The 17483-nt window shown below is 33.8% G+C and overlaps 1 protein-coding gene across 4 annotated transcripts in view; it reads right to left on the minus strand.

Moving 5' to 3' along the window:
* Positions 1-17483, minus strand: part of TRIQK (triple QxxK/R motif containing) — a 136098-nt gene that overhangs the window by 47759 nt on the left and 70856 nt on the right. For 3 of the 4 annotated variants that reach the window (XM_037803201.1, XM_037803203.1, XM_037803199.1), the window contains one exon: positions 15119-15197. In XM_037803201.1, coding sequence (XP_037659129.1) covers positions 15119-15179 — 61 coding nt within the window. In that variant the 5' untranslated portion in view covers positions 15180-15197. The remainder of the gene's footprint in view (positions 1-15118; positions 15198-17483) is intronic. The other variant, XM_037803202.1, reaches the window with a different exon arrangement.

Here is a 17483-nt window from a genome sequence, read left to right on the forward strand (position 1 = left end):
TAGTTGGAAATTAAACAACACACTCAAAAAACCTATGGGTCAAAAAAGAAATCATAAGGGAACACAGGAAATAACCTAAGGTGAGTCAAAACAAAAATCAACATATCAAAATTTATGAGACGCAGCAAAGGCAGCATTGAGTGGGAAACGTGCAGCTCTTAAGTGCTTACATTAAAAAAGATTTCATCAAGACACCTAACCTCACAACTGGAGGATCTGAAGAGGAAACCTAAACCCAAAACAATCAGAAGGAAGGAAAAACTAAAGATTTGAGTGGAGATAAATGAAACCGAGGGGAAAAAAAAAACAAAAACTAGAGACCTAATGAAACCAAACATTGATTCTTTGAAAAAATCAATAATATTAACAAAACTTTAGCTACACTTAAAAAGAAAAAAAAAAAAAAAAAGAGAGGATATGAATCCATAAAATTAGAAATGAAAGGGAGGACATTACTTCTGAGTCAACAGAAATAAAAAGAGTTATAAAAGCATATGATGAACAATTGTATGCCAACAAATTAGACAAACTACATGAAATGGATAAATTCCTAGAAACACACAAACTACCTTCTATGACTCAAGAAGAAATTTAAGATTTCAACATACTGTAACAAGTAAATAGATTGACTTTGTAATTTAAAACCTCCCAACAAAGGACCAGATGTCTTAACTGGTGAATTTTACCAAAATTTTCAAGATGAATTCACATTAATACTGATCAAATGCTTCCGAAACTTTGAACAGGAGAAAACACTTCATATCTCATTCTATGAGGACAAGATTACCCTAATATCAAAGCCAGATAAAGATATCAAAGAAAAGAAAGTTACAAACCTATATCCCTCATGAATACAGATGGAAAAATTCTCAAGAAAATACGAGTAAACTGAAACCAATGGTACACTAAAATAAGGAGACGCTATGATCAAGTGGGATTTATCTCAATTGTGCAAGAATGGTTCAACATAAGAAAATCAATTAATATGCTGTCACCATTATTATTAAACATTTTAGAGGTCTAGTCAGAGTAACTGGGAAAGAAAAAGAAATAAAAGGTATTCAAATTGGAAAGGAAGAAGTAAAACTTTCTGTATTTGGAGATGACATAATCCTATATATATGGATAATCATGAAAAATCACCACAAAGGTGATAAACAAATACAGCAAAGTGGCAGGGTACAAAGATCACTTTGGGGACCCAAATAGCCAAAAACATCTTGTAGAAAAAAGAACAAAGTTGAAACACTCAAGGTTACCCAATTTTAAAACTTTATTACAAAGTACGGTACTCAAAACAGTTGGTTACTGGCATGAGGAGAGGAACATAGACTAGTGGAATTGATTTGAGAGTTCAGAAATAAATCCTCACATCTATGGCCAATGGATTTTTGACAAGGGTGCCAAGTCCACTTAATGGAGAAAGAACAGTATCTTCCACAAATGGTGCTGGGAAAACTGTATATCCATATGAAAAACAATGAAGGCGGACCCTTACTTCACACCATATACAAAAATCAACTCAAAATGGATCAAAGACCTAAATATAAGAAACAAAATTAAGAACTCCTAGAAGAAAACATAGAGAAATATCTTTAGGACCTTCTATTACACATTGGTTTCTTAGACTTAACAATAAAAGTACAAGCAACAAAATAAAGGATATATAAATGGGAATTCACCAAAATTAAAAATGTTTGTACATTAAAGGACTTTATCAAGAAAGTAAAAGGACAACCCATAGAATGCAAAAAATATTTGAAAAACATGTATCTAATAAGGGTTTACTATCCAAAAAATATAAAGAAATCCTACAACTCAATAAGAAAAAGAAAATACCCAGTTAAAAATAAGCAAAAGACTTCAATCAACATTTCTCCAAAGAAGATAAAATGGCCAAAAGGCACATGAAAAAAATGTCAATCATCAACAGACATTAGGGAAATGCTAATCAAAACCACAAAGAGATACCATTCTATACCCACTAGAATGGCTATTTTAAAAAATCAGAAAATAACAAGTACTGGAGAGGATAAGGAGAAACAGGAATGCCCTTACATTCTTGGTGGAAATGTAAAATATTGCCACCATTGTGTAAAACACCTGGGCGGTTCTTCAGAAAATTAATTGTAACACTAACATATGACCTGGCAATCCCACTTCTAGGTGTACAACCAAAAGAACTGGAAGCATGGACTTGAAAAGATATTTGCACACTGATGTTCATAACAGCATTATTTGTGATTTCCCAAAGGTGAAGCAACCAAAGTGTCCATCAACAGATGAATGCATAAACAGAAAGTGGTAAGCCTATAAAATAGAACAGTATTCAGCTGTAAAAAAATAATGGAGTTCTGGTACATACTACAACATGCATGAACCTTAAAGACATCATGTTGAGTGAAAGAAGCCAGACACAAAAGGATAAATATTGTGTGATCTCACTTATTTATGAAATAATGAAGATGTGCAAATTCATAGTGTCAGAATCTAAAATGCAGGTTACTAGAGGCCAGGGTGGGATTAGGGTATGAAGAGTTAATGCTTAATTGGTACAGACTTTCTGTTTGGGTTGATAGAAAAGTATTGGTAATGGCAGTGTTGATGTTAGCACAACATTGTGAATGTAATTACCACCACTGAAATGTATATCTGAAAGTGTTAAAATGTGAAGTTCTAGGCTGTACATATGAGACTAGAATAAAAATTAAATAAAAAAACAGAACAATTCAACACAGAGTGAGCCCTAATGTAAATTATGGACTATAGTTAATGGTATAATTATGTTATTTCATCAATTGTAACAGTTACCACACAAAAAAGGAGAGGAGATCCTTTCAGAAATAAGACAAGAATACTCAGAATGAAGGACATCAAGTCTCATGTGTACGATTTTCTTTTTATTAAATTAAAAAAACTATATACATTAAACAGAGCTGCAATATATTTTAGATAAAGAGAAAAATCTTAAAAACAGGAAAGAAAAATATACTTAAAGAAGGCTAATTAGACTAATGGAAGAATTCTCCTTAGAAACACAAGAAACAAATGGAATCATATCTTTAATCTGGAATTATGTACCCAGCTAAACTATAATTCAAGTGTAAATGGAATGTAACCAACATTATCTTGTAAGCAAAAACTGAGAAAATTTTGCCACTAATAGAGACTCTCATGAAGGCAGAAGAAATAAAAAATATCTCTAAAAGTAAGGAGTAAAATACAAAAAGCAATGATTAGTAAAGATAGTAAACATGAAGTCCAATCTTAGTAATTATTGAGAGATAAAGTCTTAAAGCAATAATTTTAATGATTAAAATTAATGATTAAAAACGAGAGAAATAAATTAATAGACAACAAAAAGATTAAAGACAGACGAAGTGATCAAATATAAAAAGATAAAAATCTTTATATTGTTTATGATTTAAAAAAAGATATTGCAAACTTTTAGACATCAAGTTAAATACACCAGATAAAATTAGAGGGTATTCAAAAAATAAAAGAAATGGAATGTAACACTTTAAATATTTGAAAATTCAAATACAAAAATCTAAAATTCTCATAAAGCAAGTTAGGGTTTAGTGTAGCAAGGAAAACTCTCTACCTATAGAAAATACAAAATAAAAATGTGGAAATATATGTAGCTTTATAATTCACAGTAATGACATTGGATTAAACCTTGTTTACAAACAGATTTGTAGGCTATAACAAAATATCACAATATTAAAAGTCTAGATGAAAGTAAAGGGACTGGAAAAAATATCAAAATACTTAAAAAAGATGTTTTATCATTAATAATATAATACAAAAACACTAAGAAAATCTTAATAAACATTTTTATAAATAAAATCGATGTTATTTAATAGAAAAAGGAGAATTATCAGGAACATATAACAATTTTAAAGTGTTAAGCACTAGAAACAGTCTAAAAACACATAAAGCAAAAACTGATAGAATTACAAGAATTTATAAATCCATAGTCTCTTTTTCTCCCTATATACATAATGTATATGTGCATGTGTTTGCAAAATAGAAATTTGAACACCATAATTGACATAAGTAGCACTGCATCCCAATATTAGAGAATATCAATTCCTTTCAACACAGGTGGAACATTAACAAAATCAACTACATAGTAAGCCATAGAGGAAAACAATATAAAAAACTGACATCATACAGAAAACATTCTCTAAACAAAAAAACAATAAGGTTAAAAATCACTTTAAATACTGAAATATAATCAGATATACATATATCCTGAAATTTCAAAAACATCTAAATCCAAATAATCTAAAAATAAATTATATAAATTATATAAATAAATACTAACAATGATTTTTAAATGTATTGAAAAAGCATAATATATACTACGAAATACTTTGAAATGACTTAGGCATAAAATCTACATATCCCAATTTATAGAATATACTTAATTTGTACATGGAGAAAAAGAGATCCAGTAAATGAGTATAGAAGAAAATAAAAAATTGTTTGAAAAACAAATAACAAAACATTCAACTCAATAGATTACAAAAACAAAGAGAAAAGTCAAAGGGATTACAATGAAGGAAATCATAAAGGAAATATCAGAAATTATGGAAGTAGAAAACAAATCAACAATAAGAAAATCTGGTCTTTTAAAAAGTCTAATAAATTAGACAAGCCTCAGTTAATAATGAGAAAAAAGTAAAAGTGAAATTAAGTATTATCAATGAAAAAGACATTACAATGGATATTTCAAAAATGTTAAAGAAAATTTTATGCATGACCGTGAATACATTTGAAACAAAAAAGAAAACAGTCGTTAAAAGTTAACTCATGAAAGAATTATCAGACTGAAGGATTTTACTAGAGATTACTTAAACATTCCAGAAACAGATATTTCCAAATTTGTATAAAATATCCTAGAATATATAAAAGGGATATCTCTTCATCTCAGTTTAGGAATCTAGTAAGACTCTGCAACTAAAACTAAACAAAGATAGTAAGAGAATGTAGAGACATATGCCAATTTCATTCATGAAGGCAGATGTAAAATCTCCAACGAAATATTAGCAAACTGAACTCAGCTGTGTATTTTTAAAAATCAAGACAAAATAAGTTAAATGAGATAATTTAACACTAGAAAACCCATTAATATAATTTGCCAAATTAACAAGTTACAAGGGAATATTGTTTTTCTAATAGATACAGTAAAATAATAATAATAATACTCTTTATTATCAAAAAAAAAAAAGAAAAAACTTAGCAAACTAAGATAAAGGGGAACTTCCTAAGTCTAATAAAATGCATATAACAAAAATTTAGAAGGGGAGGCAGGGCAAGACGGTGGTGTAGGGAGGTGTGGAATTTCGTTTGTCCTCTAGGGCAGCTAGTAAATAACCAGTAACAGTCTGGAACAACTGTTTGGGGGACATCTGTGACCTGACACACCTCATACACTGGAATAGGTGGAAGGGCCAAGGTCACAGCACAGAACTGTAAGACAAGTCTCCCTATCTGTGGAGGCTAGCAATCACCCCCCGCCCCGCCACTGGCACCACAGGCTGTTTTGGAGTCACTTCCCCATGAAGGTAGCTCAACCAAGCTCCAGTTTCAGATTTAATTAACAAATTCAGACCGCTACGTACAAGCTCTGAGCACAGATAAACCCGGAGAAGCAAGAAACGAACCCAGAGGTCTCTTCCCAGCAGAGAGCAGGTGGAATGGTGAGGAAAAAAAAACAAAACTCAGAGGTGTTTGGAATTTGCTGAATGCAGAATAGTAGAAAAGGGTTGTGCCTCAAGAAAAGAGGCACATAGAGCTAGGAACCATCTCTGGCTCTTGAATGGCAAATAGGGGGGCTGGGAAATGGCTCTGAAAAGGATTTTTTTTTTTTTTACTTTTTAACATAATGAAAGCAGCAGGTTTTTCAGTTGTCAGCACTGCCCCAGGCAAGGGTGAGTTAAGGAGTATCTGAAAGACAAAGTTACTAGTCAGGTGAAGGAGATAATTCCCTGAAGGGAATATCTTCCCCAAGATAGGAGGGAGAGCAAGGCCCAGCACAAGTGGGGCTCTCATTCAGAGAATTCAGGTCCCAGGGGCTAGAAAACAGGAATAGTTTAAACCCATCCTCTGCCTCAGTCTCTGTCTCAACCACACCTCTAGTAGGGACAGGGTCTGCTGAGAATCAAACACACCACACTACTTTATGCTGGTGGGGATCTGCAGGCTGACAAGTGCCACCTGTTAGGCAGAATAGAAAAAGCATAGAATCAAGAAGCTTCACAAGAAAGACTGGCAACCTGTTGGGTCTAATCCCCAAGGAATCATGATACTGATTACACCCTCTTCTGAGTCCGGGCTGTCTTGTCTAAGAAAATTTGATTGGGGTTGGTCCTATCTGGGGAGACCCTCATAAAACAAACAAACAAACAAAAACTTCCATATAGGCAGAGAAAAAAACAGATAAACAAGAGCTAAAAAATTATGATCAGTTAAACAGGAGCTATGACAGAGGTTTAGAATAAGTTGAACAGAATGTCAACAAACAGACAGAGAACAAAGCCAGCCTACAAAAAAAAAAACCTAGGTAAAAGGGAGAAATGACTCTCAGAATAAACAGATCAAGGAAATCAGATGTCTATACACCAGCAAAAAATCACAAGTCATACCAGGAAACCGGAAGATATGACTCAGTCAAAGGAACAAACTAACGCTCCAAATGAGATACAGGAGTTGAAATAACTAATTAAAGATGTTCAAACAAATTTTCTAAATCAAGTCAATGAGTTGAAGAAAAATGTGGCAAAAGAGATGAAGGATATAAAGAAGGCACTAAGTGACCATACAGAAGAACTGTAATATTCCTTCTCTTCAATTTTCTGGAATAGTTTGAGTGGGAATGGGAATGGTATTAAATCTTCTTGGTATGTTTGGTAGAATTCACTTGTGCAACCATCTGGTTCTGAGTTTTTCTTTGGAAATTTTTGATGACTGATTTAATCTACTTGTAATTGGTCTATTGACATTTATTTCTTCTAGAGTCAGTGGAGGCTGTCATGTGCTTCTGGGAATTTGTCTAATGTCATCTAGTTGTCTAATTTGTTGGCATATAATTGTTCATGGTATCCTCTTATGACCTTTTTTATTTCTGTGGTGCCATTAGTAATGTCCCCCTTTCATTTCTGATTTTATTTATTTGCATCTTCTCTTTTTTTTCTTTGCCAGTATAGCTAAAGATTTGTCAACTGTAAAGTAATCTTTGATATTATTAATGTTCTCTATTGTTTTTTATTCTCTATTCCATTTATTTCTGCTAGAATCTTTGTTATTTATTTCCTTCTTGCTTTGGTTTAGTTTGTTCTTCTTTTTCTATGTCACCTAGGTATACAGTTAGATCTTTGAATTTAGCTCTTTCTTCTTTTTTAATGTAAGCATTTAGGGCTATAAATTTCTGTCTAGGCTTCCTTCACCATATACATAAATTTGATATGCTGTGTTCTTGTTTTTGTTATCTCAAGATATTTATTCATTTCCCATGTGATTTCCTCTTTGCCCCACTGATTGTTTAAAAGTGTTATTTAACTTCCATATATTTGTGGATTTTCCAGTTCTCTGCCTGTTACTAATTTCCACCTTTGCTACATTGTGGTCTGAGAAGATGCTTCATATAATTTCAATCTTTTAAAATCTATTGAGACTTTCTGTGACCTAACATGAAGTCTATCCTGGAGAACAATCCATGTGTACTTGAGAAGACTGTACATCCTCCTGTTTGGGGGTGCAATGTTCTGTATGTGTTTGTTAGGTCTAGTTCATTTATTATAGCATTCAACTTCTGTATTTCCTTATTGATCTTCTGTCTAGATATTGTATCTATTGATGAGACTTGTGTATTCAAGTCTCCAACTATTAATGTAGAGGTGTCTATGTCACCCTTCAGTTTTGCTAGTGTTTGCCTCATTTATTTTGGGGCTTTGTGGTTAGGTGCATACATATTTATGATTGTTATTTTTTCTTGGCGGTTTGAGCTTTTATTAACATACAGTGTCCTTCTTTGTCTCTTGTGACAGCTTTTGACTTATGGTATATTTTGTCCAATATTATATAGCTACCCCAGCTTTCTTCTGTTTACTGTTTTCTTGGATTGTCTTTTTCCATCCTTTCACTTTCAAACTATTTGTGTCTTTGGGTCTAAGCTGAGTAAACAACATATTGTAAACAACATTTTGTAAACAACATATAGTTGGATCATGAATTTTTATCCATTCTGCCAGTCTGTATCTTTTGATTGGGGTGTTTAATCCATTAACATTCAGTGTTATTACTGTAAAGCCAATACTTACTTCAGCCATTTTGTCCTTTGGTTTTTATATATCATACGCTTTGCCTCTCTTTTCTTTTATTACAGCCTCCTTTTTCCATACTGTTGATCTTTTGTGAAGCATCTGATTCTTTTCTCATTCCTGTTTTTACGCATTTTTAAAATACTTTTTTGTGCTTACCCTAGGGTTTGTATTACACATCCAATGTCTATAACCTAATAATTTGAAAAGACACCAACTTGCTTCAGTAGCATACATGTTCTCTGCTCCCATATGTATGTTTCCCCTATGTATGTTATTTTTGTCCCACATTACCTCTTTATATTTTGAATATCCATTATTGGGAAATATGCTGTTTTCTTGTTCAATTGTATTCTGACTCTTACGGGAATTAACAGTAGAGTTATATATTGAGGATGCAGTACTATTGGGTTTTTGCATTTACCCTTTTAGTTACCTTTACTAAGATCTTCACTTCTTCACACTACTCCAAGCCAGTCTCTCCTGTCTTTTCCTTTCAACCTGAAGAAATCTCTTTAGGTCTTTTTGTAGGGCAGGTCTTTGGCGATGAACTCTCTCAGTTTCTGTTTATCTTGGATATTTTAAACTCTCCTTTTTTGAAGGACAGTTTTGCTGGATAAAGACATTTTGGCTAGCAGTTTTTCTCTTTCAGTACCTTAAATATATCATACCACTGACTTCTTTCCTCCATCGTTTCTGATGAGAAGTCGGTACATAAGTCTTATTGAGGATCCCTTATAAGTAACAAACTGCTTTTCTCTTGCTGCTTTCAGAATTCTCTCTTTGGCATTTGCCATTCTGAGTATATGTAACTTGGAATAGCTATCACAGGTTTTATTCTATTTGGAGTACATTGCACCTCTTGGACATCTACATTTATGTCTTTCAAAAGAGTTGGGGAACTTTCAGCCATTATTTCCTCAAATATTCTTCCTGTCCCTTTTCCCTTCTCTTCTCCATCTGGTACACCAATGATGTGTATGTTTGTATACTTCATACTGACACTCAAGTCTCTGAGAAACCGATCAAATTTTTTTTATTCTTTTCATCTCTCTCTGTTCTTCTGATCATATGATTTTGGTTGTCCTGTCTTCTAGTTCACTGATTCTTTCTTCTGCCTGTTCAAATCTGCTGTATCCATTATTGTGCCTTTTATCACCACAATTTTAATTATTTTTCTTTTTAAACTTTTGATTTCTTCTTTAAGCCCAGATATTGTCTTCTTAATATCCTTTAGCTCTACATTTACATTTAGTTAATTTCCATCCATACTCTCTTTCTTCTCCTTGATTTGATTTAGAAAATTTGTTTGAACTTTATTCATGGGTTGTTCCAAGTTCTGTCTCCTCTGAAGTTTTCATTTGTTCTCTTGACTGAGCTCCTCTGAAGTTTTCATTTGTTCCCCTGACTGAGCCATATCTTCCTGTTTGTTACTATATTTTGTAATTTTTTGATGATATTGGGGCATGTCATTACTTTGACATGTTAATTCTGAAGGTCAGTTTCTCCCTCTTGTCTGGGGTTTTACTGTTGATTGGCTTTGTAGTAAGGCTCCTCTTTGATGCTTGGCCCAACATATTCTGGACCTTTAGAGTAACACAAGTTTAACTGTTCAGGTTTTCTCAGTTCCTCTGCACCTGAATCTTGCCCTGAATATACAATACAATTTTGAAGACTGCCTATTGTGTACAATTGTTTCACCTCCAGGAGAAAGCGTCCTTTCCTCTCTCCCTTCTCCAGGAATCTTAATCTATTCTGTTTGTTTTTATGCAGAATTTTCTCCCCCACTCCTATGATTTGTCTAAATTCTCTCCCTCACTCAGTGTCCCCTTTACCTTATACTTTTCAGTTCTGGGACCTGTCCTGTCTTACAGGAGTTCAGTTTTCCCCCTTTATTTCTTTTCCATGAGACTTGTCTGCCTCCAAGCTCTTCCCAATTAGGGTTTCCCAAATGGGGATGCCTGATGGGGTCAATCCAAAAGGTGCATTTTGTGTTAAGATGGTCTAGCAAGAGCATGTGTATCTCTTGCCAACATTTCAGCCATGGTCTCTTTACCCTGGAGACACTTTTGTATGTGGCACTCTTCAGTTGCTTATGTTCAGCCCTGGTTCTCTGTAGACTTGGATCCCTGTGCCTCGATATGAGTGAGGTTCTATCTTGCTGCTAAGAATGACTCTATAGTCTGCATCTGTAGCTAGAGGGACTCAGGCCATGCTGCCTCTGTGTGACTCTTAAGCTGTATAGGAACAAGTGAGAGGGAGGGGCCTGGACTGCTGGGTCTGGGACATAGTTCTCTACCTGATTTTGATGTGCCTTTCTTTTACTTCAATTCTGCATTTTTGGAGTCTTTCTCTAGTCTCTGTCATACTCAAGTTCCAAGCAAGTGGGATTTTTCCTTTTATTAGTTGATTTTCTGGAGCTTAAATTTAATACCCTAAATCTATAAGAATCTCTCATTTTCTTTGTTACCCACTTAACTTCAACTGCATACACAAACTGTTCTTATACCCCTTCTTCCCCCATTTACACAGTTCCTGTCAAAAATTGTATGTTTAAATGTTATGAGTTCTAAGCCACTGATTTATTATTACATTTTATGCATTTGCCTTTTATGGCCTGTAGGAAGTAAAAAGTGGAGTTACAGACCAAAAATACAATAGTCCTAGTATTTATGTTTACCCATGCTGTAATTGTTGCTGGAGATCTTTATTTCTTCATATGGCTTTGACCTATTGTCTACAGTCCTTTCCTTTCAACCTACAGAACTCTCTTTAGCATCTCTTCTAGGGTCAGTCTAGTGGTAACAAACTCCCTCAGCTTTTGTTTATTTGGGAATATCTTAATCTCTCCATCAACTTGGAAAGACAATTTTAATGGATATAGAATTCTTGGTCAGTAGTTTTCTTGCTTACAACATTTTAAATATGTCACTTCACTAACTTCTTTCCTCCAAGGTTCCTGGTGAGAAACTGACAATCTTAGAGAGGCTCCCTTGTATGTGACACACTGCTTGTCTCTTACAGCTTTCAGAATCTCTCTTTATCATTGGCATTTGACAGTTTGAATATAATATGGTTCAGTGTGTCTTTTTGGGTTTATCCTGTTTGAGTCTGTTGAGCATTTCAGATGTGTACATTCATGCCTTTCATTAAATTTGGGAGATTTTCAGCCATTATTTCTTTGAATACATTCTCTGCTCCTTTCTGTTTATCTTCTCCTTCTGGGACTCCCACAATGTGTATATTATTATGTTTGATGTTCTCCCACGGGCTTCTCAGGCTCTGTTCACTTTTCTTCATTCTTTCCTCCTTCTCCTCCTCAGCCTGGATGATTTCCATTGCCTCAGCTTCAAGTTCACTGATACTTTCCTCCAGCAGCTCCAAACTTCAGTTGAATCCTTCTAGGGAATTTTTTATTTCTGTTAATTTAGTCTTTAGCTCTGTTTGGCTCCTTTTCAAAATGGCCATCTCTTTGTTGATATTCTCTTTGTGTTCATCTATTGTTTTCCCTATTTCCTTTAGTTCTTTGTTCTTTCTTTCCTTTAGCTCTTTGAGTATATTCAGAGCTATTCTTTAAAGTTCTTCATCTGGTAGATCTCAGGTCTGATCCTCCTTACTGATGGTTTCTAATGTTTTAATCTTCTCCTTTGTCTGGGTCATAGCCTTTTGCTTCTTTGTATGTTTTCTAATCTTTTGTTGAATCTGGACATCACTGGAATTTAGACTCTGAGACATCTGTTCCTTAAGCTTATATCAACTAGTGTTATGACAAAGGTGTCCTTGAGTGTCAGCACCTAACCAAAAAATAAATAAATGAAGGAAGGAAAGAAAGAAAACACCTTTCCCAGTCTTTACAGATTGACATGTGTAAGTACTCTCATTCAGAGCTTATCCATACAATGAATTCAGAAAATAGCTGAAGGCCAAAGCACAGGAGCTTTCCTAAACCTTTCAATGCATGTGTCTTGTCCTGGACCTGTGAGTGTGGCCCTAGGATTTCCCCATTTATAAGGCTACAAATGTTCCCTCTTCTCTAGGAAACAGTTTCTTCAATGTTCCAGTTACTGTACTGTATCTGATACAGCCAGCAATCCCTTGCTTCAGGTAGCCTCTTGACTGCTCTCCCACAGCATTCAGTAAGAGGGCTCAGTGAGCTGCCTTCTACACAAAGGGTAAGTTCTGGAATGACAAGCTTCCAACAAGGGTCCTGGTTCAGTCTCTTAGGCCATCACCAGACAGAGGGGGCCAGAAGCAAATGCTCCCAGTATGTGCATGAGGGTTACACTGTTCCATCCGGAACCAAGCCAGTGTGGGCATGGGGATGGGCCAGCCATGAAAGCCTACCATTTTGTTGCCTTTCTCTTGATTTGGTTGCTTACCTTGTTACTACAGTCCTTAACTGTTTTCTGGAGCTTTGTGGAAGATGTTTCTCCCAGTTCTTGCTGATTGTTAAGTTTCTGAGGGGGGATGGAGCCTTGAAGCTTTTCCACCGTCTATACATTTTAATGCTCTCTAGTATATACATGTGAGAATCTTTAGAATACAGTTAACTATCCTTTAAAAGCATTAAAAAAGGATGCCTTCACTATTTTAGTTTTTAATACATTTTGCTTGATACAATTACTGTATTTGCAAAGTTCACAGAGGATAACTCATCTCCCTTCAGCACACTAGTTTATGAATTGCTCTGACATTTCTCATGGGATCTCACAATAACTCTGTGAGACAGATATTGAGCCTGGTAAATACTCAAATGAAAGTCAAAAAGGAAAGAGAATTTTGTATGGAAACACAATGCTTATAACAGAATCTTCAGAATGATTTATGATAAAGAGAAAAGAGGATAAACTTCACAATTATGTTACTTTACTTGTCTAAATATTCCTTGTCTCTAATAAATACTAAAATATAAAAAAATATGGAGAGATACACCATGTTTATGGAATAGAAGACTCAGATTTTTAATATGTCTATTCTCCAAAACTGATGATTAGATAAAATACACTGTCAATAAAAATCTTAGTAGGCTTTTTGATAGAAAGAAACTGAGCTTTGGTGGTAGAAGCAGATATGAGGAACTATCTGGAAGATGGAAATGTTCTATATTTTGATTGGCAGATATGGTTACATGGGACACGTGTCAAAATTCATTTAATTGTATATTTAAGAATATACAATTCTACTACATGTAAATTTAACCTCAATTTAAAAAAAAAGTAGTTAATAAAATAAGGTTATTTTTTCTAATTATATGTTAACTTGTCAAAATTTACTGAGATCATAATTGTAAATTGATCCACAGTATGTTTATTCTTTATTTTTGTGGTTAGCACATTTTTTAATCAACTAATATTCAATCTCATTTGATCACAGACTTTAACCTAGTTCTTCTGCTTAATTATATATAACATAAACCTACATCACTTATGTAGAATGAATCTTGTAACAGGGGAAGAACATACAAAAGAAACCAAACATCATAAATTCTCCCTAGAGAAAGTAATCCAGTTAGAAACAGTTTTAATCTGCGTTTATCTGATATGAGTTAGGTGAGTTAGATTTTTTATAAGATTCTTTTGTTTTCATTTTTATTGTAATTGTTGTTTACTTCCTGTTTTGGCTGCTTTGATTTATTCTTTTATGATGGCCTCTTTTACCATTTGCCTATTTTGCTACTGGACTTCCAGCCTATTTTATTTATTTATAGTAGTACTTTATTTTGCTGCATATCAATTCTTAATTGGTTAGATGTATTTGAAACATTTTCACTTTATTTATATGTCTTTTGTTTTGCAGAAACACATTTTTCTTTATGGAATGTACTTTTTGTGTCATATTTATGAAATAGGTTTAAATTATTTTTCTCTATCAATTATTTCTACTTATTTTCTGACTTCCAATATAACTCTTTGTTTAGTCAGCAGTTATTAAGAAGAGGTTTCTTCCCCTCTTTATTTCCAGGGAGTGGAAGGGGATAGGAGGATGGAGTAGACAAGCAGGTGGTGGATAGGGGTGGGAGGTGGGCAAGGGGGAATTACATGTTGCTTCTAAGTGATTTCTAATTTACTCCATTTTGTTCAAAGACTGTGGCTGTAGGATGTTGATTCTTTAAAATTTGGGGGACCTTCTTTGTGACCTAGTATGTAATTTTTTATAAATGTTCTATGTATCATTGAAAAGAATGGGTAGAAAACCAAACACTTAGAGTATGGTCTAAAATAGATAAGCTTCTTGTAATCTCTCTGTTTAATGAGGGGACTCTTCTTCAGTTCACCACTTCACTAAGGTAGTAACTCTTCAAGGGTTCTAGCTATAGTTGGGAGTCTCAATTCCATCCTTAAAGTCTTGTATTCAGTCTTCACTGAAGACTACTAGAGAATTCACTTACTATAATTTTAACGGGGAATTTTGAATTATCAAATTATTACCATCAAAAGTCAACAGAATTAAAAGTTTTTGCAAGAATAAAAAATAGTTTAATATGTGATATTAAAAACACTGACTACATAAAAACATCTAGCCTTGAGAAGAATAACAATAAAATTTGGTTTTGGATTATTAAGTCAATTAAAATCATAAGAATTTCAAAAATCACAAGAACGTGAAGTACATTTCTTCATTGGTAATCAAGGCTGCACTTATCTTTTGTTCCTAAGAAAACTCTGTAAAGTATTTTACTCATATATTTCTGTATATCATAGTATTAGGAAAACTTATTTTCTTAATATGATGAGTAATTTTCTTCTTTATCTTAATTCAAAGGAGTATATCAAAGGGAACTCATTGCTTACCAATTTGCTTTCTGTACTGATCAACAGGAAGTTTCACAGTGGAGGCATCTTTTCTACCCATCTTTGATCTCCAGAAGACCTGTTGAAAAGAAAGAAAATAAGTCAGATGAAATCTTAAAAAAATCTAAAGTACTGTCCATGAACTTCAGGAATAATCTATTCTACAAAATTCACATTTAAAGTAATAGCTTAAAATGCCTTTGTCTTAATCCCATTAGATATCAGCAAAAACACAAAATTCTTTCAAATAAATTATCAAGGATATAATTACTGATAATTAAATTTGCCAGTCATTTGCTCTTCATAATGTTCATTTTATCAACTACTATCAATGCTCAATTAAATCACCCTGTTAGAGAGCATTATCCATAAGTGTGAAAATCATGCACTATTTTTTCAGACTTCTTGGGGTTATAGGCATGGTCTTATTAGTATGTTTCTTTCCAGTTATCTACTATGCCACACTGAACAAGTAAGGCTAAAATTTTAATCTCAGGCAGTATGAATTTTGTTTTAAAAAGTATGACATATGTAACCAAAGTGGATGAATTTGAGTTCTAGGTCTGCATGTGCTAATGTAAACAGCAGAAACTACTACTATTTACTAATATGCTAAGTACTGTGCTTATTGCATTATGTGTACTGTTTGATTTAATCCTCAACATACCTTTCAAAGTCTATCATTTTATTGAATGCTAATGTTTTGGCAGAGACTATAAGTTGCCCACCAAAATCCACATTCTCCTTTTCTTCCTGGTGCAGTTAGATTACATTTCCCAGCCTCAATTTAAAAACACAATTGAGCTCTTATCAATAGAATGTGAATGGAAGTGATGGTATTACTTCCAGATCTGAGCATAAAAAACTCCCATGCATAATTCTGCATTCTCTTTTCCCCTTCCAACTGGTGGAGATAACCTCCAAAGCAACCCTGGAGGTATACTTGAAAGAACCTAGAGCTTCTGTCAGCCTGGTTCCTAAATGACACAGTAGAGGAAGGTAGTCCCACTAACTTGTTTACCATCCTTGCACTCTCCTATGAGAAAGGAATAAAATTCTATTCTGTTTGATTCTTTATCCATTGATGTTTATTTATTACAGACAGAATTGTTAGCCAATGTAATGCAGCCTGGAAGATTTTCCTCACTGCTTCTACTAAGGCGCTAGAAAAGATACAGTTGAGATTAGACAAGAATTGGCCAGTTCACAGGCAGAAATATGAGGTTACAGAGACCAGTAATTTGGGGATTCACAAGCCAACTTCTGAAAGGAAAGAGGCCTATTAAAATTTTAGACTTCTCGTTAACAAAAGAGATAAAAAGCCGATTAAGTGAGTTCCTGTCTCAACTGAGCCTAATGGTTCAAATCACCTTGAGGAAGTCATCATTAGGAAGAAAAAGAGAAGCATGGCCATTCTAAAGCAAAGAAAAAAAGCAGACTTAAGAACTATCTAGGATAGAATGTGCAGCATGATTACTGGCACATGGAACTGACTAGAAGCAGAAAGGCTGACCATAGCAGAAACTGTTAACTTCTTACTAAAATTTATGTTCTCCTTTTTTTCCTGGATACACTTGACTACATTTTCTAGCCTTTTTTGGAGCTAGTTGTAGCTATGTGAGCTGAGTGTCAGCCAATGAATGTGAATAAATTAGTTTGCTCCTTCTAGAACTGATCATATATACACACACACACACACACACACACACACATTTTTTTTTTCTTTCCTTGTTTACTCATTCATCTGGCTAGAACTGAGATGAACCCCACTGTGACTTGAGAGGTAATGAGCTGAAGATGGCAAATCCTACAAGCACCCTGGGTCCTAAAAGACTGCGTGGAGGAAAGCTATCCAACCAAACTGTTATCCTGTTTCATAATGATGTGAGAACAAAAGATAAACTTGAAGGTTTGAGCTACTATAAATTTTTGCATCTATTTGTGATAGTAGTTGGTATTAGCCTAATTAATGGAGATATGTAAAGATGTCTACGTAAAAACTGATGCAATAATCAAACTGTAATTTTTCTGATGCCAAATGTATTTGAAATCTGTTCAAACCAAACTGTACTGCTTATTTGTAAACATAGAGTAATAGTAATAGATAATCCTACCCAATACTGTAAAAAACACCCCAAATTTAATAATTTCTATATATGTGAAAGAAAATTTTAAGTTCTGCTAAAACCATATTTTTCTAACCATAATAATCTTCAGATTTATTAATTTTATAGGAATATCTGGGAATGTACAAAGTAAGCAAAGTCAAATAATTAAGTTTTTAACTCTCATAAGCCATGGAGTTATCACATTTAAGATAAGACATCCTTAATATTTTAGAAATGAAACCTAGATATCACCCAAT

This window comes from Choloepus didactylus, chromosome 14 (assembly GCF_015220235.1).
Source record: "Choloepus didactylus isolate mChoDid1 chromosome 14, mChoDid1.pri, whole genome shotgun sequence".
Taxonomy (NCBI): Eukaryota; Metazoa; Chordata; class Mammalia; order Pilosa; family Megalonychidae; genus Choloepus; species Choloepus didactylus.